This window comes from Eretmochelys imbricata, chromosome 13 (genome assembly GCF_965152235.1).
Source record: "Eretmochelys imbricata isolate rEreImb1 chromosome 13, rEreImb1.hap1, whole genome shotgun sequence".
Classification (NCBI taxonomy): Eukaryota; Metazoa; Chordata; order Testudines; family Cheloniidae; genus Eretmochelys; species Eretmochelys imbricata.
Window position 1 is genome coordinate 5045597 of NC_135584.1, and position 25572 is coordinate 5071168.

Below are 25572 nucleotides of genomic sequence, written 5' to 3' on the forward strand. Positions count from 1 at the left end.
GGCTGTCGGCACACTATTCTAAATCTGGGAGCCACAGCTGGCAGCTCAAACACACCATTCCTCATGCGTTACAAAAATACACAGATATACGCGCCACCAAAGGCATTGCCCATCCCAAGCAAGCAGCCCCCTGGAGAAAGATCGCTGTCGTACACGCAACACTGAATCATTCCTCTCTGGAAGGAAATCCCTTTATTTACAAAGATACGCTACCGTGCAGTCCACGCCCAAGGTGTGCATGGGGCCAGCGTACTGGAGTATCTTTTCATAAGGGATGCCTGCAAATTTCCTTACAAATTAATCCAAGGGAGCATCCAAACAGGTGGATCGGTTTGTTTGTTCTGTCTGGTGTTCAATCCAGAGCCGTGATTCCCCAGGGCAGGGCAGGGCAGAGATTGGATTTCACTGAAGTGACCTCTGATTTGCAGCATGGATCAAGTAGCCAGGCTCCTGGCATACAGCTGCAAGAGCACGTTCAGAGGCAGTAAGGTGCAGCATCAGGAATTGCTGTTGGTTTGGAAGTGGCCCAGGGAAACGGAGTGGAGTGGATACAGTGGGGATGCCTGGCTACCAGATACCTACTAGACCCCGTGTCTCATTCTTTACAACTGGCTCTGCTCCGGGCCCAGGGACTGCATAAGGCAAGAAGAGAAATGTACCCCCAAGCCCTGGCACAGGGCATGGGTAGAACTGCAGACCAAGGCCTCAGATCTGTTTGAATCTGGATCAGCAGACAAACAACAGCGACAACATGCAGCCGCATCCTTCGAGGACTTGGCCGCCTCACAGCTCCACTGTGACACTTGCAGTGGTTCCCATGAGAAAGGCCCCACACAGCAGCTGATGCTGGGGAGGGGAGCAAAGTGCACTGGCAAAGCTACCTGGAGGATGCTCACACTGGGGCGGTCTCACTAAGCATCAACCCCAGCCAGTGCTTTCATGAGCCCTAAAAATCAATCGTTTCATGAGAAATCAACCACGTGAGCCGAGAAGCGAATGGCCCCTGGGTCAGGGGGATGGGTGTGTCAGACAGCAGGGCTACTAGAGTGAGGAACAGATGTTGGCAGAGTCCCCTACAAGCAGCCATCTCTTGTGGGGCATGAACTGTGTTTGCCCTGCTGGCTGCTCCTTTATGTTGTATAAAGACTCTCCCGCTACTTTTTGCCCTTGGAAATATCTGGCCCTGACCAGTGGAGAGCTGGGATGATGCTGGAACAGGGGGCTGCAGCCAGATCCCCACCCCTCCGGTGATGTTTCCATCTGCGTCTTCCATGATCACGCGATGGGCCACAGCTGAGATGGCACCCAAGCTCTTCAGGCTAGGTCTCCAAGGCACAGTGGTCTTCTTCCCTCATTTACCCATTGCTCACCCTTGCCACCCAAGCTCAGTACTGCGTGCCCTGGAGACAGCCTGGAACTCTAGGGCCAGCCTTGAAGGAGCCTATGGAGGAGATAACAGTTTCCCCCAGACAGGCTCTTTTGGGCCCAGGGACACAAAACTGTTCTCTGGCCACTGCCCCAAACACCGACAGCCTCTTCTGGCAAGATCAGTGCACGTGCCCCAGGCCCGGCTTGTCCAGTGTCCCAAGGGAGCTGCCTGGGTGTCTCGCTTCTACACAGCGCTGCATTTCTCTTCCCCTTTCCCCCTCGCCTGCCTCAGGCCCTCTGAGCCAGGAAGCAGAGGGGCCACGCAGAGCCAGGATGGCGGGAGGAGAAGGGAAGGAGAAGAGATCCAAGCCCAAAGGAGAAGCCAGTTGAACCTAGTTCTAGTAAGCTGTGCTGGCTTCTTTGGGGCTAGGACATCTCAGCTCCCTCCTGTCCACTTCTCATCTCCTTTACCCCCCCCCCCCCCCGCAGTGCACCGTTCTCCTCCTGTAGCTTGAGCCCAGGCCCCCGGGGGATGAGAGGAAAAGGGGTGGGGCTTCCCTACATCATTTTCCGTATCCCCAGTAGAGCCACTCGGCTCCTGCAATTCCCGTGCCCTGGGAAAATACAAAATTAAAAAAAAAAAGTTTGTTCTGAATGGGGTGTGGGGGGGGAAATCAACATTTTAAAATTTCCAGAAAAACTTCAAACCTCGGACATTTTGTTCTGCAAAGACGGAGCCGACATTCCACCAGGCCATTTCCCCAGGCTCCCGAGCTGCCCTGAGCCTCGGCCCACAGGCAGGCAAGCCCTGGTTTCCAGCGGGGGCTGAAAATGAGGCGCCCCCGCTGGCTGGGAACCACCGCGTTGGGTTGTGACCTCAGGAGGCGGCTTGGCGGGGCAGGGGCCAGGTGGCCTGCTCTGCTCTCAGGGCCTGGTGGCAGCCTCAGGAATAGGGTGACCAGATGTCCCAATTTTATAAGGACAGTCCCGATTTTGGGGTCTTTTTCTTATATAGGCTCCTATGACCCCTCCCCCCCATCCCCTATCCTGATTTTTCACACTTGCTGTCTGGTCACCCTACCCAGGAACAAGTCATGAACATGACTAGGTCGGGGGGAGGGAGACCGGGACGGGCGCAGAGCCCCTGCTCCCTCTCAGGACATTCCCTGCCCAGTGCGCTGACAGGAGGCTGCCAGCTCTGGTTCCTGCAGGCTGATTCAGGTGCTAATATCGAATGGCTGCAAACAGAGGGCCTGGCCCTGGTCGAACCCTCAGGCTGTATAACAGGCAGGGCAATGTAACCCTGACCCTGGGCTGTGTTTACACGGATGCGCGAGCTTCGTGAAATCCATGTCCCCCCCAAGCCAACAAAAAGCATTTAAAATAAAAACGTCAGAAAGACTGCTGGGAGACAGAGAGACAGGACCTGGCTGTGACCCTGGGCGCAGCAGGGAGGGGATAAAGTGACCTCTTCAAAAGGGGGTGGGGGAGCAAAGTCCAGCCACAGGGGGCTCCCCTTCCCCTCCAGCAATCCCCCCCCCACTTGTTCCTGACGGCGATGGGGTTCAGTAGTAAGAGAGGCCTGAGTTTGACGATCGAACGGCAGCGCCAGCCCGGTCTGATTCAGCAGCGCCCACAGGGGGCACCGGCGGTGGTGGGGGAGCAGCAGGGGGGACATGGTGCAGGGCTGAGGGGTGACAGTGTTTTCCAGTGGCCAGGGAACCTGGCTGACGCTCATTGCTAAAGCTAAAAAGTGGAGGTGGATGGTGGTGGCGGGTGGGGGGGGGGGTGAGCAGAGCGGGAGCTCCAGCCCCCTGGCCCCAGAGGCCTCCCCACCTGCCCCAGACAGAGCCAGAGCTCGAGGATCGCCCCCGACACCGGTGTACAAAAAGAACGGTTTGTGGCATTGCCACGGGCCGAGGCTGGCAGGCGCTTAGGACTCCGAGGACGACCGCGAGATGCTCTGCAGCAGTGCCTTGTATATGGCAGAGTTCAGGAAGCGGGGATAGGAGTCTCTGTGCATGAGGGTGTAGATCTGTAGCTGCGCGTCGTCGAAGGTGTGTGTCGAGGGCTCCTGCATCTTCTTGTTGATGACTTCGCGCACCCGGGAATCCAGGCTCACCTGAGGAGGAGGATGGGAGGAGACAAGGCCGTTAGGGGAGGGAAAGGACAGTGCTGGGGCCCCGCACCCAGAGCGGCAAGGCCCAGCCTCACTCCCCCCTTCTGCCAGACTCCCCTGCATGGTGCAGGCCCAGGCTTGCAACGGGCACAAGAGAGAGGCCGTGAGGTTTTCAGAACAGCCCCCCTTGCCCCCGGCCCCCAGACTGCACAGGCCAGTCTTGGCTGAGAAGAAGGTGCTTCCCCAGATGAGGCTTCGACAGGCACAGGGAGCCAATGGGGTGCTCCAGGAGCCAATGGGGCCTCACTGTGGGCTGCACCATGCCGCGGCCCTCCTGGGCTCCGGGCACAAGGCTGCGCTGGCCGAAGAGGAGGGTGAGATGTGCAGCACCGCCAGAGGCTGGATGCATGATGGGCAGACTCGAGCCCTGGGATAACCCCACTGACGGAGTGCGAAAGGGAGCAGCCCCTGCCGAGGTCAGGGCTGAACTGGATCTGACCCTTTGGCCTCAGCCCAAATCTGAGCTCGCAGAGTCAGGTGGGTGAAGTGCAGTGGGGGTGGCCAAGAGGATGGGGCAAAGGGAGCAGGAAACAACTGGACCCGTGGCTGCATTTGCCAGGCCTGGCTGCTCTGCCTGCTCTCCCCAGAGGTGGGGCCTTCTCCTAGGCTGGCAGAGTTAGCGGCTCTAAAATGGGTCTGTCTACACTGCAGTTCAAAACCCGCAGCTGGCCCGTGCCAGCTGATTTGGGCCCATAGACTGTTTAACTGCAGTGCCTGGGATCTCAAAACATGAGGCGGGAGGGTCCCAGAGCTGAGCCAGAACGTCTGCACTGCAGTTAAACAGCCCCTGAGCCCCTTAGCCAAAGTCAGCTGGCCCGGCCCAGCCCTGGGCTTTGACTCGCAGTGCAGATGTACCGTAAGTGACTAGCCCCTGCTGTGGGCCGTGAGCACGACTGGGCCGGTAACAGGAGGATTCCTGCCCCTGTGGCTCTGTGCTGTCGTGTGGGGCTCTGGGATCAGCTGTGTGCCGATCCAAGGGGCCCACAGGCCTCTGGGAAACCAGCTGGGGGGAAGCAGAGCAGAGACGCCACAAAACCCTCCAGCCGCCTGGGCAGATGCTCCTGCAACTCCTGAGGGGAGTAGGCAGCTTTTGTGGCTTTCTGGTGCCCTCTTGAGGGTTAAGCCAGTAACACATCCCATCTCTCATCCATGCACTCAGCATGTTTCTCTCCTCACCTCAAGAAGGTCACAAGCCAAAGCCTGACACAGCCATGCTGTATTCAGTATTGTCTCTGGGCAAGTTCCACACGCCCCCTAGATACATGGCTTCTGCTTTATTGGGCAGCAGCCCCAGTATCTGAGTATCCCAAGTCAGGCATACCAGAGATCTGTCCTTTACCTTTACTCTCTGGCTTTTGTGTCTCCCTGACCCAAGGAACAAAGGCTTGAATTACACCTACATTCCACAGCACCCGCTATACACACTAGCTGGCTGCAGGGTTTGGGTGATAAATGTCTCTTGTGCCCTGAGCTTTAAAAGCCAACACCAGGAACAAACACAGGGCGGGCTGAAGAGTGAAGACGACGATCTGGGCCAAGCCCAGCTCCAGCCTGCAGAGAGTGTTTTAGAGGTCAGAGGAGTCTAATGACCAGAAACACAAGGTGTGGACTTGCCATGCTACCCGGGCCCTAGTGACAACAGCACTATAGCCAACTGCGGCTGGGACTAAGGACGGGGTGGGAGAAGGCATAGCAACTCTGCTACAAGATAGTTTCGCCCCAAATGAGTGAGGAGAGCTACGGACAACTGACTGAAAATTGATACTTCACGTTCGACCAGCACTTTGAAAACAGGCATCCGTTAGTGCTCAGCATGCCTCTGCCTTACGGGGGCACTCTTGGCATCCCCATTTTATCGCCAGCCACGTTTTACCTGTGGGGAAGATGGAGACCAGTGTCCTCCAATCTGGCCACCTAGAGGGAGGCCTCGGAAGGCCTGATCCTGCAGACACTTAAGCACACAAGTGCTAGCAGGATGTGGGGCTAACTCCACATTTAGGCCGCTAATTAAGAAGCCCAGTTTTCAGGGGTGCAAGCCTGCAACTCCCCCTGATGTCGAAGCTCACTGCAACTATTCATAGATTCCAAGGCCAGAAGGGACCATTGTGATCATCCAGTTTGACCTCCAGTATCACACAGGCCAGAGAACTGCCCCAGAGCAATTCCTGGAGCAGAACTTTTAGAAACTCCGCCAATCTTGATTAAACAGTTGCCAGTGATGGAGAATCCACCACAACCCTTGGTAAATTGTTCCAGTGGTTAATTACTCTCACTGTCAAGTCTTATTTCCAGTCTGAATGAGTCTAGCTCAGGGGTAGGCAACCTATGGCACGCGTGCCGCCTTGCTGATTTCTCAGTGGTACTCACACTGCGCGGGTTCTGGCCACCGGTCCGGGGGGCTCTGCATTTTAATTTAATTTTAAATGAAGCTTCTTAAACATTTTAAAAACCTTATTTACTTTACATACAACAACAGTTTAGTTATATATTATAGACTTATAGAAAGAGACCTTCTAAAAACGTTAAAATGTATTCCTGGCCCGCGAAACCTTAAATTAGAGTGAATAAATGAAGACTCGGCACACCACTTCTGAAAGGTTGCCAACCCCTAGTCTAGCTTCAACTTCTAGCCATTGGATTGGATTGTACCTTTCTGGAGCTGAAGGTACTTAGCACCTCTGAATTATCAGGCTTCCGCATTAGATGCCCAGATGTGGAGTTAGAGTCCTTATTTTAAGCATCAAATTTTAAAAAATAATGGTTTGAGTGACCTACCTAAAATCCCAGAGGAAATCAGTGTCAAAGGCAGGCTGAGAAAGTGGAGATTCCTGGCTCCCAGTCCAATCCTCAGAACATTTTAACCTACCCTCTCTTTCAACAGATTCATGGATTTCAAGGCCAGAAGCACCTCTATGGTCATGTCTACACTGCCATTAAAAACCCATGGCTGGCCCATGCCTGCTGATTCAGGCTCGCAGGGCTTGGACTATGGGGCTGTTTAACTGGCGTAGATGTTTTGGGCGGGAGCCAGAGCTCTAGGAGCCCCACCTCACAGGGTCCTAGAGCCCAGCTCCCACCTGATCCCAAACATCTACCCTGCTATCAGTCCGAGTCCCGCAAACCTGCGTCTGCTAGCATGGGCCAGTCACAGGTGTCTCATTGCAGTGTAGACGTACTCCTAGTCTGACCTCCTGTATCACCCAGGCCATAGAACTTCCCTGGAACAATTCCTGTGTGAAATAGCACAGAGCTTCCAGAAAAAGACCCAATCTTGATTTAAAAATGGCCAGTGATAGAAAATCCACAAGGGTTAACTATCTTCCCTCTTAAAAACCTACACCTTATTTCCAGTCTGAATTTGTCTAGCTTCAACTTCCAGCCACTGGCTCTTGCTATACAGTTGTCTGACAGAGCGGAGAGCCCACTCTCAAGTATTTGCTCTCATGTAGGTGCTTCTAGCCTGACAGAGATTGCCCCTTAACCTTCTCTAGGCTCAAGATGGCATTACAAAGTCAGGGAGGAAGGATGTCAAACAACTTCCATCCTTTGGGTGCATTCACTCTCCAACTAGTCCCCGTTCCAGCTCCCGCCGGAGGTTTGAGGCTGTACGTGAGGACAACGGGTCCTGAACGGATTTCAGCAGGGACACTGCTTCAGTGATGGCCGAGGTTGTTCTGTTCTGAGTTGCAAATGGGGAAGCAGCTATTTTTTTTTGGACCTATCACCACCTTTGCCTCAGTGGGGCCAGCCAAGGCTGAATTATGTGAGCGGGCGGACTCGCTTTCCCTCACTGCCTCGACAGGGAAGCCGGCCCCAGTTGGAGCATGGCTACCGAGCAGCCTGGAGTTCCCAAGAGCACAGGGGCTTGGGAATCACCCCAGCTTGGCCTGCCAGCATGCGGGGAGGGGGCCCAGTACCTCCTTGGGCGAGAGGATGGAGATGTAGTCCTCGTAGATCATTCTGGCCTTCTCGTCGATGGTGTGCTTGTTGCACTCGTTTTTGAGTTCCTCACATGCTAACCAAAAGAGCATGTTCTCCTCGCTGTACTCAGTCCGTAAGAATTCCCGGAACACATTCCTGCCCGCTGGGTTCTTCATCAGCTTGTCGAATGACTGGGCCCAGCCCTGCACTTCGTCGGGAGTTGGCTTGAGGCTGGTCGGGCCCCAGCGTCACCAAAATACAAGGGGAGTCACAAGAAAGAAAGAAAGGGACAGGAGGGAACAAAACAGGATTATTGTGAGCCTGAGCCACCTGCCTGCTCCAAGCCAGCACCCTCCGGTATGCAGTCATGGCAGGCTGGGAGAGGCTTGAAACTCTTACCCTGTGACCCATCTACCAGCGGCTCGTCTGCACCTGTTAGAAAGCCTGCCCACAGCTCTCCCTCATGCACTTGGACTATAGAATTTAGGAACCATAGTGCAATTGTTGCATTTAATTCTCCAGCTTGATCAGCTCTTCAATCTGCCCAGCATTCTGGAATTGACTGACACGAGAAGCACAGTGGAAAAGAAAGGGTAATATAGACTAAGGTGCTCTGGCCAGGTCCTCAGAGGTATTTAGGCTCCCAACTTCCACTGATTTCAATGATTTTCCTAAATACTTTGTAGGATCTGGACCTTGAGGAGTCTAACGCTTTCCTGGTAGTGCTATAATGTACTATTAATACTAGTTGCACCTTTGGTAGCTTTTCTGAAATGCTCACACAGGCATTTTCGGTTTGTTTAACCGTCCACTTGACCAGTCGAGAGGCTGTTCTTGATCTCAATTGAATTTCAGTTTGAGACACATCATTTCACTGCAGGGCAGCAACTTCGCAGCATTCCAGCAAGCAGTCAAAAAGGGAACAAAAGAACCACCACAAACGCCCCCTCCCACCCTCCATCCTTATTTTACTGTTGCAACAAAAGGATTTTGAAGAGAGCAAAATCTCCTGGCCCTGAGTGCTACTCTGTTTTGTAAGCTCTGGGGAAAAAAAAAAACACACAGAGCTGCTTCTGCAGAATGTCAGTTTAGCACAAAAACGGAAAGCTGCATTTATTATTGGTTTCCTTTTCGGACTGCAAGATGGACGACTTTGGAGCGAATCCCCTGTGTGTGTGAGACTGCCAGCCCAGCACCTCTGAGCTGTAACCACAGCACCCCTTCTGTTCTACTCCCTATCTCCTCTACAGCCTCTATGGTGGTGGGCTTAGGGATTTGTTTTGGAGACATGGAAACAATCAAAGCCCCAGAGCTCGAGAAAAGAAGTGGGTCTACGATATCACCACGTGTTCCTTGACACCTTCTAAAGGGCAGCGCGAGAAAGCCACTTATTATTGTGTTTCCATTGCATTAGCCCCCTGGCTCCCCAGTCATGGGCCAGGACCCCACTGTGCTTGGCGCTGTACAAACCCAGGACTGGAGCACACTGAGCGACAAGCAGATGCAGGTTTAGCAAATTCCTAATTTTAGCTCCCAGATTTCAGTTGTTATTAGTTCAAGTCATTGGACTATCTCCAGGAGCTTGGTCTGTTCTTCCAGCAGGAGCAAGGCAATGTAAGACTATAAAGCCTGGCTCTCTCATGCTGCCTGGAGGAAGCACTGGGGTTTTTATGCAAACTCCATAGCCAAGCATGCTGCAAAGGGATACCTGCCCCTCTAGACAGGTCTGATTCCTGGCCTTGGAAGGGGGGAGATAGAGAGAAGCAGGAGCCGGCCGACAGCAGGTCCATGCCTCACCCACCCACTGGGGTTCCCGAGGCAAACGGAGCCTCGTTTTGCCAACGGAACAGAGCAGTCCCTTGACTAATTATAAAAGCCTTATATGGCAAAGGCTCCCACAGCAGCCGGGCCGGCCGCCCCCCTTCAGCCTCAGTATTCTGTGACCTTACGGCCCGAGGTATATTTAGATCACTGCTGGCTACGTTTAGCTGTTAGTTTCAGTGTGGGAAAAACAGGCCTGGAATAGCAATAGGGTTCCATTGCTGTGAGCGTACCAATCTAGTGGGGAAGGGCACAGCCAGGGCCTAGGTCAGCTGGTACCTTCCCCCTTATAACCTCTCCTCCCATGATAACAGGACTCCTGTTGACTTGGTCTCCTGTAGCAGGAAAAGTATTAGCTAGTGCTTGAAGCACAGGCCTGGGAACCAGGAGGAATGGGGTCTGATCCCTGCCTCTGACAGCCACTTGGCTTGTGGCCACAGGCAACAGTCCCTGACAGGCCACTTAGCCTCTCTCTGTGCCTGTTTCTCTGGTTAAAGGGGAATGATCACCAGCAGCAGCACACGTGTGTGTAAAGCACCCAGATCATCGGGTGGTAGGTACTAGAAAAGGATGCTTACTTCAGCAGGCGGGGCTGGGTAAAGCCCAAGCAGCGAGTGATGCTGGTGTCTGAGGCTGGGAGGCAGGGCCAGGGAGCACTGGCCGCGCCAATCGTTATTCCTTCCCCCACTTTTTCAATTTTTGTTCACAAACTGCCCCTCTGACCTGCCCCTCAAGCCCTGACACCTGAGCCGCACACTACAAGGGAAGGGGGGTGCGCCTTGCCACGGGGACGTTTCAGTCCATTGCGGCGGGCAGCCTCTTCAGACCGGACGGACTGCGCAGCGGCAACAGGAAAGCTTCAAACAAAACGTGAGAAGGGGGAGCAAATAAGCCAAAGCCCAGCCAGTGCAAGAGAGACAGCACACGACACGCAGCAAAGGTGGGGCGAGGGGAACACACCCACGGCTGGGTATGAAACAATATTTTCCACCTGCTGCTGGTGGCACTTCCCCCAGCCCGGCATTTAAACACCCCTTGGCACCGTCCAACCTTCACATCCAGTCTCACGAGCACCGTCACAAGTTAAGGACGTATTCCAATGTCCCCATTTGGGGGAAACTGAGGCACAGAAAGGAGCAGCTGTGAAAGTTGCAAGCCAGTGGCAGGGCAGGGAAACAGAACCCCGGAGTCCTGACTCCCTGTTCCCAGTTCTAGCTGCTACGCCCCTGCGCTTGAACCAGTGCAGATCAGCAAGACCATACGGGGGGTGTGCGAGCCAATGCAAAGGCAGCGTGTGCGATGCGTCGGGGGATGGGGCAGAGTCCGTATCCAACACACTCTGCTGGCTGCTCAGGGCCTATCGAGCAGCCCCACCTATGGCTGCAGGCAGCTGCCAGCCCACTAGCCATTCACATAAAGGGTCAGAGCCACTCACCAAGCTTCACAGTTTGGAACGGTCTCCAGTTTGGTGTCTCGGGACGCCCGCCACGCTCGCTCCCGATCTTCGTTCCTAACAAGGAGATGGAAAGGTAGTAAATGGCGCTCAGAGGGAACAGCTGCCTGCAGAGGCCCACGCGCTTGTGGCCCAGTGGCCAAGCCGCTGCTGCACCTTTCCACAACGGCACTAGAGAGCCAGGCTTGATGCGAGCAGTGCACCCAGACAGATCCACCCTGTGCAGCAAGGGTCAGGCTGGCCTTTTAAAATGATCCTGAACACTCGTGCAACTGATTGGGTCTCTCACTCTCTCTGGATCTTTTGCACAGATGCTGCAGCCCTTCCTCAGTTCACATCCTTGTCCGGCCACTACCTGGCTTTACAGAATACTCAAATCCTCAGGAGTCACCTTGATTAGTCCGTAAACCATTTACCTACCACCCCCACTTAGCATTCGCTTTTCAACAAAGCCCCTGGGGAAAAGGTCACTTCATCCCAACAGGTGTGACTCAGCCCCAATTAGTTCAGGCTTCTGAATCGCTTCTTGCTACGTTACACATGCACAACCCTCCAGAGCCAGCAGCTACCTATCGTGTACCTGGCTGCTTCCTCACCCAGCTCCCCCAAAGCATCAGAACCCTAAGCTGCCCCCACCTCTGCTCCAGCCTGGACCCAGTGCAAAACTGAAGCCCCTGGCCTATTTGGATTTCTCCAGCCCCTCTCCCTCACTCTACGGACTGCGCATGGTGTTGAATGCTGTGTGTTTTTAAGCCAAGTCTTTATACTTGGGGCTCCTTGACAAGAGGTTCCACTGCGTCGGACTGGTGGAGGCTGGCTCAAGATGCATTCCTGCTTTCTGTGGTCCCCTGTTTCTGGTAAGCAGCTAACAAGGATGGAGACCCTTGATGGCAGATGCAAATCAGGATGAAAGCAAGTTGCTGGAACACCATCTGTTTTCAAGTGCCTCTCCCTTACGTTATAACTCCGTGCAGGTAGCAGATTATAGATGGGCAGTGACACAGACTGGAGGGGGATTTATGCGTTCACATAACACTGCATGCCCAGCTGGGGTTCTTTTTTCTTGTGGACTTTGAGTGAGTTTAACGTGAATCGGGAGAGACCGCAAGTCCTAGCACAGCCTGGAGCAGAGCCGAGCCATGGGAGAACTCCCACCACAGCTCAGCCAGCTGCTTCAGTCCCGACTTGCAGCACTGCGGCTGTTCTGGCCCCAGGCACGGCTCTCCAGAGTAGCTCCAGCGAATCCCGTTTCTGGTGGCTGCGAGCACTAACCAGGACTGGAAGGCACCCTCCAAACCCACTTCCTGATTGTGCCCCCTCGACGGGATGGTGTCCCGTGGAGAAAGGCGAGTGCACGTCCCCTGCTTCCACCCCTTCGTGCCAGGCAGAGCGGACTGCGGGCAGCCAGACAGTAACGAGGGCTGCAAGAGGTCTCTGTTTTGGGGGAGTTGCAGAGCCATGTCGGTCTCTGTTCCCTCCCTCCCTCCGTCCCCTCCCCCCCCCCCCCCAATACAGAAACATTAATTGCTGCATCATCTATTGGTCAGGTTAATTCCAAACACCATTACCCCGTGCTATGCGAGACAGCTGCTAGGGGGCAAAGTCAGCCCCTGCCACGCTCTCCTGCCAGCGGCCCATGATCACTTTGCTCTCTGCCAGCCATGAGCACGGCAGCTCAACACACAGAAACACTTCAGTGCTCTTGCTGGGCTCTTCCCTCCCTGCTTCGAAGTCCTGCACCAACAGCACTGGGTGTCCTGCTGTGTTTTTAACGGAGAAGAACCTTTTTTCGACGCCTGGTTCCGATTGTTATTATTATTATACTACGGTAGGGGTCCTATTCCGCTAGAGGCTATAGACACAAACGCACACACACAATGAGAGATGGTCCCTGCCCCAGAGAACTTACCCCTTGACCAGATGAGACAGAGGCACAGAGACCTGCCCTCGGTCACACAGCGCCCGAGCTATTAGACCCCACTGTCTCCCCAACTCTAAAATCCAAGCCTCGGAGATACAGGATAGCACTCAATTTGGAGTTCAGCTCACGGGCGAGAGCAGTATAAATGCTAAGATCGAGGCATGCAGTATTGTTGTAGCCGTGTTGGTCCCGGGCTATTAGAGAGACAAAGTGGGTGAGGGAATAGCGTTGACTGCACCCAACTCCTGTTGGTGAGACCCAAGCTTTTGGGCTACCCAGAGCTCTCCTTGACCTGAAGTTCCCTCGCCAACAGATGGAAAATTCAAAGTGGCAATTACTGGAACCAGCCAGTAGAGGTCGCTGCTGCCCCAGGCCAACAGCAACAGAGGAGACATGAAGGCAGCAGGAACCACTTACAATAATAACTAAAAAATGAATCCAGACCACGCTGTGAAGTGAGCTGAGCGGCCGGCTGGTGCCCTGTTTCTAGGCTGACTCGGCTCTGCAGTCAGTGGCTCGGGCAAAGGGAGCTCCTTAGAAGGGACTGCTTTGCAGTAATCTAATTTCCGATGAATCTACTTCCTGGAAGCCCCAAGCGAACTGAGAGCGGGGTAACCTCTGACGGCAGCCAGTGCAGTCTCCTATTTAACAAATGCCCTGAGACACTGATGGGAGAGGGTATATTGCCCTAGACAGAGTCAGAGAGAGAAGCAAAGGCCTGCATCAATGTCTGACGGCTGCAGCAGGGAAAACCACGCTTGGATTTTCTGCTGTCTCATGACCCCCAAATTTTCACTGGAGCGAGCCAAACTGGTCTGAGTGAGAAAGGGGGTACCATGGGGGCTGTAGGTACTGCGATGCCTTTCAAAGGCCTACTCCCTAGATCCGGTGCTGAGAAGTCCTGGCTGCCCTCCATGAAGGGGGTTGGGATGAGCACTCACACCTCGAGCACTACCAGCTGGCAGACATCTGCTGTAGCATCCGGCAGCCGGGGCAGGAGGCATCACAGGTTCTCCTAGCCCTTCGAGCTCGTAGGAAAGGCAACAACTTCCATCCGGAAACGACAACAGGAGGGACAAAAATCACCTCCTTAGCTGAGCTGGGCGAATGAAACTGGAGCAGAATTGATTCTGTCTGCACGGGGCTCCTTTGGAATGGCCTCGAAAACAGGGGGCTGGCTAATGAAAAGGAGCTTCTTAGGCAGATTTCATGGTAATGCTTTGCACGTCCATAGTGCTAAGGACAGCAGCTAACACTGATGAATTAACTCTTAAAACTTCTTGGGAGTTAGTACGGGAGGATCATCTCCATTTTGCAGATGGAGAAACTGAGGCACAAATGCTCTATGGCTTGCCCTAGATCACACAGGAAGCTGAGCTAGGACTGAAGCCTGGACTCCTGACTCCTAGTTCTGCACTTTAACCGCTACACCCTTTTACTTCTCCACAGGACGATCAGCTTCCCCACACTAAAATGAACACTACCCAAATCTGAATACTGTGGAAGCCCCGCCCTAGCAACAGCCATATGAAGAGAAGCTTAAAACTACAGCCATGAGATCTATGGATGCAAAGCGCTACGCGAGAGCTAGGAGAGCGTAGGTCCTACCCCTGGCTGGGAATTTGCAGGCCAGTCTTTGCCACTGAGAGCTGCAAGGGGCCTGCTCTCTGGAAGCTACTACCTGTGGAATCCATGCCGCTGAGATGGCAGGAGCAGGGCCTCATTCCCCTGGGAGGTTTGCTCCAAGAGGTTAGGTTGGGTTTTTTTTTTTTAAAGCCCCCCAAGTGAAACCCTTGTCTCCCCTCTCTCGCCAGGAAGGGTGCTGTGCAATCGGAAAGCAGCACGCAGGCAGGCAACTTCCCTTGGGCCTCTTGAATTTCGCATGCGTGGAAAACCGCAACAGGAGCAGCACTTCCTGTTTGCGACATTGTCCCTTCTCTGCTTTTACCAGATTAAGACAGAAACGTCTTCCTTTGCAAGGCAAAGTCTGCACAGCAGGGAGGGGCTGAGAAAAGAACAAGGGCAACTTCTCACTTCCTCCAGGGTCCCTTTGTAGAAGGGCGCCAAGATGGCGTGAGAGCCAGGACGGGCTCTGGCAGCTCTGCCATGGGGGTGGCTGTCACCTGGTTTACAGCTACCTGCTCTCCTACGTACTGCTCAGACCCGTACTTTCTGCAGCCCAGTGAGCCTGCCACCCCCGTGACATTCACAGCTTAGCAGAGGTTCGCTCCCCACTCTCTTTTAAGTTATTTTGTACTGGGTTTTCCTTTTTTTGGACACATAACAAATGGTTTGTGCTTCAAAGTGCTCGTCCCATGGGTGGATTGCCGAGGGCTTTACAGCCATTCGTTAATTCTCACAACCTTTCAGCGAGGTAGTTCAGGGCCCCGCTTCCTACTTCTGAAATGTAACCACTTCTGGGGTGAAGCTTAGCTGTTGCATAAGTACCCTGCAGCTGTTTAGGACAGATGGCGAAGCAAAACGTGAAGGGGAAATTCAAAGCAGCAAAATGTGATCAGCCCGAGTGGACTCTGGCCATAACCCCCTTACTTGTAGAGATAGCGTCACAGGGTCTCATCCGGACGAGAGCACTTCTAGCACTATGCAGGAGTGCTGCTCCGGTCCTGACTCGGAGGGAAGAGTGTCACCTACTGAGTCACAGATACCCTCTCCTGCACTTACGACATGTTCCTTATAAGTCCCCCGTGCATGCACCGTCACGGCCCAATATTGCTTCGCTTGCAAGGTCTGCGAAGGCCACAGCAGACAGTTTCTGTGGCTGGGGGAAGCGTACGCTGTACTGTTGTTGTTTTCAACTGGGAAGATTATTGCAGGAAAAAACTATTAGCTGTACGAATCAACAAGGCCAAAAGTGCCAGGGGATAAAGCAAGGGTCTGTGTAACGAGTTTGGGCCGCCTCAGCATGGTTACCCAGGTTCTGGAAAACGTGCGTGTCTGTGTGTGTACACACATGTACGTACACACTGGGGACGGGGGCTGAGCAGGGATTTCCAGCAGAAGGTAACAACTGGACAGCAGTAGTCACATTGCCTCCCCCTCCTCACCCAGGATCAGATTCCTCTGCAACCCTGGGGGTGAGGTGTGGGGACAGCTGCTCTGCAAAGGGGTCTTCGAGGGTCCACCCACAGCCAGTCTGCCTGGATCAACAGGTCTGGTTTCTGCCTGCAGGAAGCTGCACAGATGGGAGAGACCTGCTGCAATGGATCTGTGGACTCTCCCCTGTGCGGAAGGTGGCTTTGTGGGAGTACTTCATTCTCCACCCCGGCTGTGCAGAAGGGGACCAAGCACAGTACAGGGACCATCAGACAGTGAGGCCCGGAGAGGAGACAGTACCTGAGATAGCACCTCGTGTCTGCCTGTATGGGGAGGGGCTGATACAACCAATTGTGGGTTTACTCAGCATCTTGCTAGCCACGACATCCCTAGACCACAGCAGGCCAGACTCATCTCTGGAATTAGCCGCCAGCTGCACTGATCTCGCAGCAGGGGCAATTTTGCTCTGATGAGCTGGAGAGTAACAGTGCAGAGTCTGGGGAGCCAGCGAAGGCTCAGATGCAGCCAGGGCCAGCAGAAGCGAGAACGTCGGCCAAATCACGCTAGACAGATCCTCAAACAGCACAATGGGTTCTATGAATCCCTTCCAGATGCATGGCAGACATGGACAGGAGACACAGTGAGGGGCAAGCTGTCAAAGGAGGCACAGGGGGGAACCGTGCAGCGAAGTGCCCATTTGCACACACAAGTTCCCATGCAACCACTGCCCGGTGGGTATTTGTGGGATCCTCCTTCGTGAGAGGCTGGGCTTCCAAAGGTCACAGACGCACCCCCCCCGCCATTAATTCCCCCTCCCATAATACAGGTCACAGAACAAATGTGTCCAGCCCACCGGAATGGTTTCCTACACCCCACCAGCATCCTACAGCCTCCTTGGGAGAGGGACTGATTCTGTGCCAGCTGTTCAGAGCGCAAATGCTGTTTGACACTGAAAACTCGGGGCATCTTGCTTGGGCAGGGACACTGTACCACTGAACTGTGCGGCAGCTGCTGCCAGCTGCTCTTACAGATGTGTTTACATGGTTTTAAGCAGTTCCCAGCACGGAAGCGAGAGAGATTCTAACCAGGAAGAACCATTTCTGCCCCCTTGACCTGGCTAAGTAAAATACAATAACCTGCGCTGGGCATCCTAATCCCAAGCAGGTTGTGTGCAGACATGGGAATAACCAAACAACAAGACTCCCCACCTGATGGCTCAGAAATCCAGGCCTGGGTATTTAGTGTGACAAGCACCAGAGAAGCAAATACATCACCTCATGAATCTGTGCTGGTACTAGCCAGGCAGAGGCTCTGGCCTCTGAATCACAAGAAGATTGTGGACTATTTTAGGTCCATTTGAAATAGATTATCAGCACTAGATCTGGGGGTCCGAGAGCCTTATCACCTGCATGGGATTTCTGTGCCCCCCTGAAACAGGAACCAGGTTTTGCCCCAAAAGTGTTACTCACACTTCTCCGTGCTGTGCTGGATTTAATGAGTTTCCAAAGAGCAATTAATAGGCCCTGCCTCAAAGATTCCCCGACCGCAAGTTGCTTTACACTCCATTCATTTCAGAAAACTCGGCCCTTTTGTCCATTTACTATGTTCAGAATCAGGACAAAAAATCTACAAATTCCTTGCGTGGAGGAGAGTGAAAACACACGCATGCAGAGCGTGCTCCACGGGGCTCAGATCAACCCGCAGCACAAACACTGGGGCCATCTGCTCAAAATGGTGTTTACAGTCAGTTTTTAAACACTGCACCAATTAGCCTTCAACTATAAACCAAGCGCAAATACACAAATGCCCTGGAGGCGGGTGGGGGAGGCTGTTCCCACACATGCTCAACAAACGTCTAGTGGCAGATTAAGAAAAGGCAGCTCTGTGTTTTCGGAGGCCTGGACCAGCGTAACACCCAGCGGGAAGAGCCTGCAGACGTCTCCCCCAAAGGGGTACCAGTGAGCTCAGCGCCGTGGGGCCTTGGCAGAGCTGTGCAGACGAACCAGCATCCTGTGCTAGCTTGGCTGTATCATCATGGGCCAGGACCGTGCTGCACAGACACAGGCCGCAAGATGGTCCCTGCCTCAGAGATCTCACAATCTAAGCAAAGGACAAAAATCAACTGGTGCTCGCACCTTCCGTTTCTCATGGTCGCTGCTAAATTCACCCCCATGCCAACGGGAACCGAAGGGCCCCCCCCCACGCACAATGCGCCAGGCGTTTGAGCAATATGGAGCCGATGGGGGAGATTTGGGAACAGGACACACACAGGGATCCAACAACGGTGCCAGAATGGTGGCACGGGTGCCGGGCCTCGGCCCCGAGACACGGGCATATCGGTAGCCGGCAGCGGCGGGTGAGCGGGAGGGGGAGGGGGCTTCTTTAACGCCTCGGGTGCTGAGCCGGGCACAGGACGTACCACGAGCAGCTGCAGCAGCAGCACCAGCAGAAGCAGCAGGCGTTGGGGCGGCCGTTGCCAGCCGGCTGCACCGTCGTCGGAGAGGTCTCATGCCGGGACATCGAAAGGGGTCTCTCTGTGGACTCAGGTCCCGTGTACTGGAAGAGAAGAGCAGAGAGAGATAAACGAGCCGCTCCCAGCTCAACTCCCCCCCGCCTCCCCCACTCCGTCCCACTTCCTGGAACCCAGATCCCCCCCCTCTGCTTAGCACTGGTGGCCAGCAGCTCCAGAGCGCTCAGACACCCGCTGGACAGAATGAGGGACGGTTAGGAGTCTCTGCCATGTAACAACCAGGCACCCGTACAATCTGGGCAGTTAGCAGCTGGGCAATTGAGGAAAACACCTCGCCCTCTTACTTACTGGGGCGAGGGCTCTTTCTGCCCCCAGAATGCAAAAGCACAGAGAGGAATCTGGCTGCACGGAATGCCAAGCCTTGGCTAGTAGTCGCTACACATGCCCTGCTACCTGCTCACTCACCCAGTGGCTCACTGGGATTTCTTTAAGGCTCTCCCCCGGCCAGGCCGTCCAAGGATTTCCCTTTACGACGGTTATTTCATCTCCTGTCCCCCAACAGGTCAGGTCTCCAGCTCACCTGCTTCCCAGCTTCATAGACAGTCGGCATGGGCAGCTTGTATGTTCCCTGCTGGCCCACCTCTGCTTGCCTGTCCTCCCAGGTGCGGGTGGCCTGTACTGTCAACACGCCCCCCTAGGGCCTTTGCAGCCTACTGGATGGTGCCTATGAGAACAGAGAAGCATTCCTTAAGCTAAATCCACCGGCAGGCCAAAACAGGGATCCCCCTCTCTCCTGCAGGCGGGGGACATTTAGGCAGGAAAGAGCTACTGAGAAGGGCGGTGCTCAAAGTTAGCAAGGGCTCATCTCCAGAACTGGAGCCAACGGAGCACTCCTGACAGCGGGAGAGGGGCACGAAAACAAAGGATGCAAGGAAGGAAATAAAGTGGGAGCGAGAAAGTGCTGCTCATTTGGGAGTGTCTATCCAAGCAGCCCCTTCTGCAGTGCTCATTGCTAATGCATCACTGCGCCCTGTGCTCCACTCCCCAGCTCAGCGCGCCATCACCGCATTACAGGTGTTTACCCACACTACATCTGCCAGGGATTCATGTGCTCTGGTGGGAGCCCTACTGTAGACAAGGCCCTGGGGTCGTCCAGCCCTGCCCTGCCTACTCGACAACTCTCACTGGTGGTAATTTTCCTTCAGATTTCTCTGGAACTGGATAAGGCAAGAGCCTGTATGTACTACTTGGGCCCGGCCAAATAAAAAACTGTTACAGGCTCCTTGGTAATGATCCAGGAGGAACATGGATTTGATTAACAGAGGCACACCCTGTCCTGGGGAGGTTCTAACCCCTCCTCAGCCAGAGGGACAAGAGAGGGTAGGAATGGCCAACGCGGATGGATGGATAGGAGCTACCCTGGAAAGTGTCTTGTCCTGCTATGGACAGGATGGAGAGAACCTGTGCCCTACAGTCACCCAGAACCACGGGCGCGTGGCAAGCGCTATGCGAAGACCAGCTTTGCAGTCGAAGCAGTTTGCGCCTCTGCTCGCATGGGAGGGGACAGGGCACGGTTCAAGCCCCCCACAGAGCCATCTTCATAGTAGAGAGTTGAGTTTTACTGAGAGCCTCTGGCAGGGCCGTCCCTAAGAGGGGGCAGAGCCCGGGGCATAGGCGCCGAGTTTCTAATCTGCCGGTGGGTGCTCCCCCTGGCTCCACCCAGGCCCTGCCCTCACTGCACCCCTTCCCCCAAGGCCCCACCCCTGCCACGCCTCTTTCCCACCCAGTTCCGCCCCCTCCCCAAGTGCGCTGTGTGGTCGGTGCTGGGAGGGAGGGGGAGGCACTGATTGGTGGGGTGTGCCGGCAGGCAGGAGCTGGGGAGAGGGGAAGGTTCTGGTAGGGGGGCTCCTCCTCGCCCACCCCCTGCTCGCCTCCCCGTTCGCCTTCTCACCCCGTTCTCCCGCCTGACCTCTCTGCCCGCGGTAGTCGCCCCGATTCACCGTACCCAAGGGACAGCTCTGGCCTCCGGTACCCCAAACACCTGCACAGCATTTCACCAAGCAGGGAAGCAGGCTCTGGTGCATAGTCACCTCACTAAGTGAAACACAGCCCCTAGGACATGCTCAGAAATACCTCCCACAAAGTGCTTTGTTGAGAGAGGGATTTCTGGCTGGGAGATCTCTGACTTCCACCTGGAAGCCAGATCAAACAAATCCCCCAAACATCCCATTAAACCCGTCCTTATCTATGAGGCAAGAGCCCCGAACAGTCTTCCTGGGGAGGGCCTCTTGTTTGGATGCGAGAGCCTCACAGGCAGGAGAAACAGGCATGTTATACCAAATATTATGATCCAAGGCTCTGCTTGGAATTCTGTTGCGCAATCCGTGCTCTCCGCAGCCATGGAATTTACAGCCTCCCCGGGCGAGCTCCATCGTGACATTAAGACACAGCTGCATCTACTTCCCTCCTGGGAAGCCCAGTATGTGTAAGGGGAGTCGACAGACTCAGGAGCCAGAGGCAAGTCCAGCGATGCAGGATGGGACTGCACTAGAGAGGCCAAGGGAGACTTAAATAGTGCCATCTGAGCACAGGGAGATGGGAAAGGGATGTTTTCTTACAGTTTTCATTTGCTAAGAGGCGCGAGTCAACGGCACAGGTACAGAGAAGCATTTCGGATGGCTGCTCTAAAGGCCGGAGGGGCTCTGAAGACACAATACACTCATGAGGTGATGGAGGCAAACACACCTCCTCTTCCTCTTCCACCACAGCCGCGGCAGAATCAGAGCAGAAAGAACCGTGCCAGACAGCAAAGTGGCTCATTGATCTGGGCTGCGCAAGCCAGAGGGCCCGCCCAAGCCCCCGGCGTGGCAAAGAGCTCTCAGCCTGTTTGGAAGACGTTTCGCTGGCTGGGGGAAGGACCCCCCTGGCAGAACAGAAGACAATTACCAGGCCGTGACCACAGTTCTAAATGGATGGCGACGGAGGCATGCCAACCTGTCACGTTTATAATACTCAGCCGCTCCCAGAGGTGCTGCCCACCCACTTACCAAACCTTGTGAGCGTCGGTACTTTTATACACCCAACATCCTAGTACCTGATCCCCCCACAATCTTTAACATATGTATTTATCCTCACAACCCCGCTGGGAGGTAAGCAGTGCTGTTACCCCCATTTTAGTGCTGGAGTGGATGGAGCAGCCCTACAGCAGCTCACACCAGACCTAGGTAACGATGTGATTAAGCAGCTGCCCTGCATCCCCAAGAGGCCTGAGTTCTGCAGGAATCCATACAATCCTCCCTCCTCTTTAAAATCTACCAGTAACTCCACCAGAGAGGCTGGGAGAAGCTACAACACACTGACAGCACCCAGCTGCACAGCTCCTTCTCAGCAACCAAGAGAGCACAATAACCAACTTGGATGGCAACCAGTTTGGCACGGGGACTGTCTCTTTGCTGCGTGTTTGTACAATGCCCAGCACCCTGGGGCCATGATGGGGGTCTCTAAGCACTAATGCAATACAAATCATAAACAAGAACAATGTCTGCCTAAGGTTAGCCCCTCAATGAAGAGAACAGCTGGGTCAAAGGGAGCTGAAGCAAGACTGAAGTGGATCCAGCCACGACATCAACCTTTCCCCTCCATTTATCAAAATAGCCTCAAGTTGGGGCGGGAGGCAGTCTTCCTCAATAGGAAGAATGGTGAGAAGCAGCTTCAGCGTGGCAGAGAACTATGCCCCATCCTCTCAGATGGGAATCTAGCCACAATGATTCACGCACTGAGCATCTCCTTACTGGAGTCACTGTATCTTGGGCTGATGATGGGGCAACACGGAAACTTCAATGTGGGAAGAATTTTGCAGCCCACTTCTTTAGCAGGAAAAGTCACAGAGAACGCACCTTCCATAGGCTCCCAGGTCATTTCTGGGCTCAGTACAAGCCCTTGGGCCAGGGTGGATAAAAACTGATGGGTTTTTTGGAGGAGTGGCAGGGGAAATGAGATTTTTTTCTGTTATTTAAATTATAATAAGTTTTTCTTTTTAAAAATAAACCAGCTTAAAGTGCAATTTGAATTTAATACAAAATATGTTAAGGCCTAAACTTATTAGGCTCTTTTAAAACAAATTTGAAAATATGCTGAATCCCTGAGTCTCTAGCAAAACTTTGAGTTAAAGGCTGCTTTTCTATATAAAGAAAGAATCTGGGGAAAAACATTTAGCTTTTGAGGTCAAGCTTTATAAATATGGCACACTAGGTCACGTATTGTATTAACGGCTCGTTTTGTTTAATAAAAATAAATTGTATATGCTGTTTGTGTGTTTAATTAAATTTCAGTTACCATCCTAATGCAACTTGACACAAATCATGAACAAAAAATTAATTAGCTAGTAAAAAAGCAATAGATCCTTCACCATGTTCTATCATACTAAAATGGTACAGTTAATAGAAATCTGAAAATATTACGCTACATAACTGCTTAAATAGATGTATATAGCTAGAATAGCATATCCTCCTGGGTAGCAATTACAGAAGTACAAATGGAAAAAAGTTGAAATCAAGGCTTTCAATTTGGGGATTTAAATCATGTTTAAATAAATCCAACCTACTCTGGGGCTGGAATTTTTCCAGGCAAAATTTACCTGACACCTTCTAGCCAGGCAGCCCTGCTCTAACTCAAAGACTATTATCTTATAACGCTACATTTACCCCCACCCCTGCTTACCCACAGCATCGTTCAAAGGCTGCACGGCAACCCCATCCCACGCTGTACAGTCAATCCTGAACGGTAACGCTGGTTAAACAACTATCCTTGGGTCATCTCACTGTTATGGCTACTCTGACCTTGTTACCTTGATGATCAAGACACCAGCTGTTCAATGCTTATTTACGGCTGTTGCTGCTTTTACTTCAACTTTGTATCATGGTACCTCATTTTAGGGCCACAGTCCATCCAGACTTATGTCTTCCACAACTTCCCAACTGAAAAGTTTACAGCACAATTATGCTCCAAAATTTAAGCTTTAATAAAAATTAAACACCATGATTGCAAAAAGAATCTTCATAATGTAAACCAAAGGGGACCCAATTCAGCCATGCCTGGCTGCCTGCATTTGCAAATAAGACAGCTGAAACAATAGTTCCAAGAGCTGTAACACATCCCTGTTGACTCTGGATCATAATGACAACAATTAAAATGTCACAATAATGAATTTTTTCACTGCTGAGCATTTTAGCAGAAACATACAGCTAGCATGCTTAAACCATCATTTTTGGATGCAACAGTGGATATTGCGGCAGTGAGGAGGGTGGTTGCTGTCAAGGATGAGGAACTAAGTGTTGATGCCCTTCACCCAAAATTACACATCACTTCTGCCACTGCCTATTACATGAAGGTAAAAGCAAAAACTTCTCCCCAAAAGGAAAACCCTCAACTCTGCTGCTTGGTGCTCAAACCAGCAGATTTGCTGGGCTCCAATGCCCCATGTTTTCACCACTTGTGTGTCGAAGCCTCCAGTTCCCCATCCCTCTGATAACTCCTACAACACAGTTCTGTGCTGCCTGTACAAAATCCGCAGCATGGTGAACTGAACACTGGGAGGCAGCAGAAAATAGTTTGGTTTGGTTAGTCAATTTCCTAGTCAATAACCACACTTTTAAAATCATTTGGTGCTTGCCACAAACCTGTCAGGCTGCTGCATAATTCACGGAGGATGCCACCGAGATCAGGAACCATTGTGCTAGGAGCTGTACAAACAAATAGCAAGTGACAGTTCCTGCCACAAAGATCTTAACAGTCTGACGAGACAGGCAAAGGGAGGGATGAGAAACAGGAGCAGAGAGCCAAAGTTACTTGCCCATATCACATGACATAGTGATAACGCTGGGAATAGAATCCAGATCTCCTGACTCCCAGCCCAGTGCATGCTATCCACTAGTCTAGGCTGTCTCTCTATACTCCCTTCACTCTACTTCACACAAAGCTGCCTCCAGGATTCGGAAAGGACTGGACAGAGAAATTGTCTCATCGCTGATGACTGTGGACCACGTGGAAAGGCAGGAAGACGACTGCAAGAATGGCAGGTGGACAGTGAGCTTGGAGGGGTGTCCACTCTTTTGCACTTTGGGAGACACCCCGTTATAATGAGAATTGCTTGTGAATTGGGATGTTACATGAGGCCATTTTTTCAGACCTGTCACTGTTACGGTGCTTTACGGCAGCCGGCTGCACTGGACTGTTACCCTGTGTACATGCCCCAGCTAGATGTTCTAGCAGGGCGTTAATACGGAGTGTAATTTGTGTGTTCACGCACATCTAGACAAATTGTGCGAGGCACTCTGTATGCCCCAGGAAACACAATGCAGCAATCCTTCTTTACAAGGTTCAGTCACAAATTTTGTTTGATTTGATTTTTAGCAGCAATATTTACACATTTCTCTCCCGGCCCTTTGAAGAAACTCTACTGTCCGATACATCTCACTGGAGCTAAAAGGGAGAGTCTCTATTTCTCTCCTCAAATGTCCCTATTTTTAGATTTCAAATGCTGGCAGAGTGCCTGTGACCTTGTTAACCTGCTTTGCAGTAATCTTGGCTTCTCTTTAAGGGGGCTTTGCAGTCAGGCAACCTTTGAAAGCCGTTCTCTTTTTGGTTTGCTTCTTATCGACTGAACCTTTCCCACTGCATTGGCTGCTGTTTCATTTTACAGTGAACTCGAGCTGCAAACACCTAAATCCAAGCAGCAACCCAGCCTCAATCACTCTCCAAGCTTTACCAAGAACAGCTCCCTGACCCTACTCTTGAAACCTGCTTGTTCCAAGGAAAGGGAAGTGGCTAACCACGAACAAATGGAAATAGGGTACGGCCTTATAGACAGCCTTGCTCAGGTCTCCTGTCCTTGGTACATGCGCTAACTAAACCAAGGTTTCAACACGATGTAGAAAAGTAATTATCCACTAATACAAATCCTTGCTTCCCAACAGGGTAGCAGCTCCCAGCAGGAATGCAGCGCTCAGAGCCTCTAATTACAGCAAAACGGGATGATGCACAGGAACAGTGTAAACACCAGGAAACCCGGCTAGCCCAGGTGCTTGGAAAGCTTCCCCTTTAATCCTAAAAAGGGTTTACTCAGCTACGTCTCTGCCCAGCTCCACTCCGCAGTGGGCCCAGAGGTGTGTGGGTGTGTCAGAGAGCAGGGCGTAGAGAGGAGAGCACCGTAGCTGGAGAGCATATGAAGGGGAAAGCTGCTGGGAAGAAGAGTGAGGGGAAGACAGCATTTGAGCCTTCTGGGCAGGTGCTCCTGGGCTAACTCAGGCCAGTGGTTTTTAGTGTAGGCCTCTGTTTACACTTGCAATAACCGAAGCTTACCAATGAACTGAACTCTGGGCAATCTC

At 52.9% G+C, this 25572-nt stretch overlaps 1 protein-coding gene across 1 annotated transcript in view; it reads right to left on the minus strand.

The window, feature by feature from the left end:
- Positions 1-3169: 3169 nt before the first annotated feature.
- Positions 3170-25572, minus strand: part of RGS19 (regulator of G protein signaling 19) — a 28092-nt gene continuing 5689 nt past the window's right edge. Inside the window, exons 3-7 of the mRNA XM_077832172.1 lie at positions 18768-18911; positions 18137-18273; positions 10725-10799; positions 7465-7699; positions 3170-3490 (exon numbers count right to left, since the gene is read on the minus strand). Of these exons, the coding sequence (XP_077688298.1) occupies positions 3302-3490; positions 7465-7699; positions 10725-10799; positions 18137-18273; positions 18768-18797 (666 nt within the window). The 5' untranslated portion in view covers positions 18798-18911 and the 3' untranslated portion in view covers positions 3170-3301. The remainder of the gene's footprint in view (positions 3491-7464; positions 7700-10724; positions 10800-18136; positions 18274-18767; positions 18912-25572) is intronic.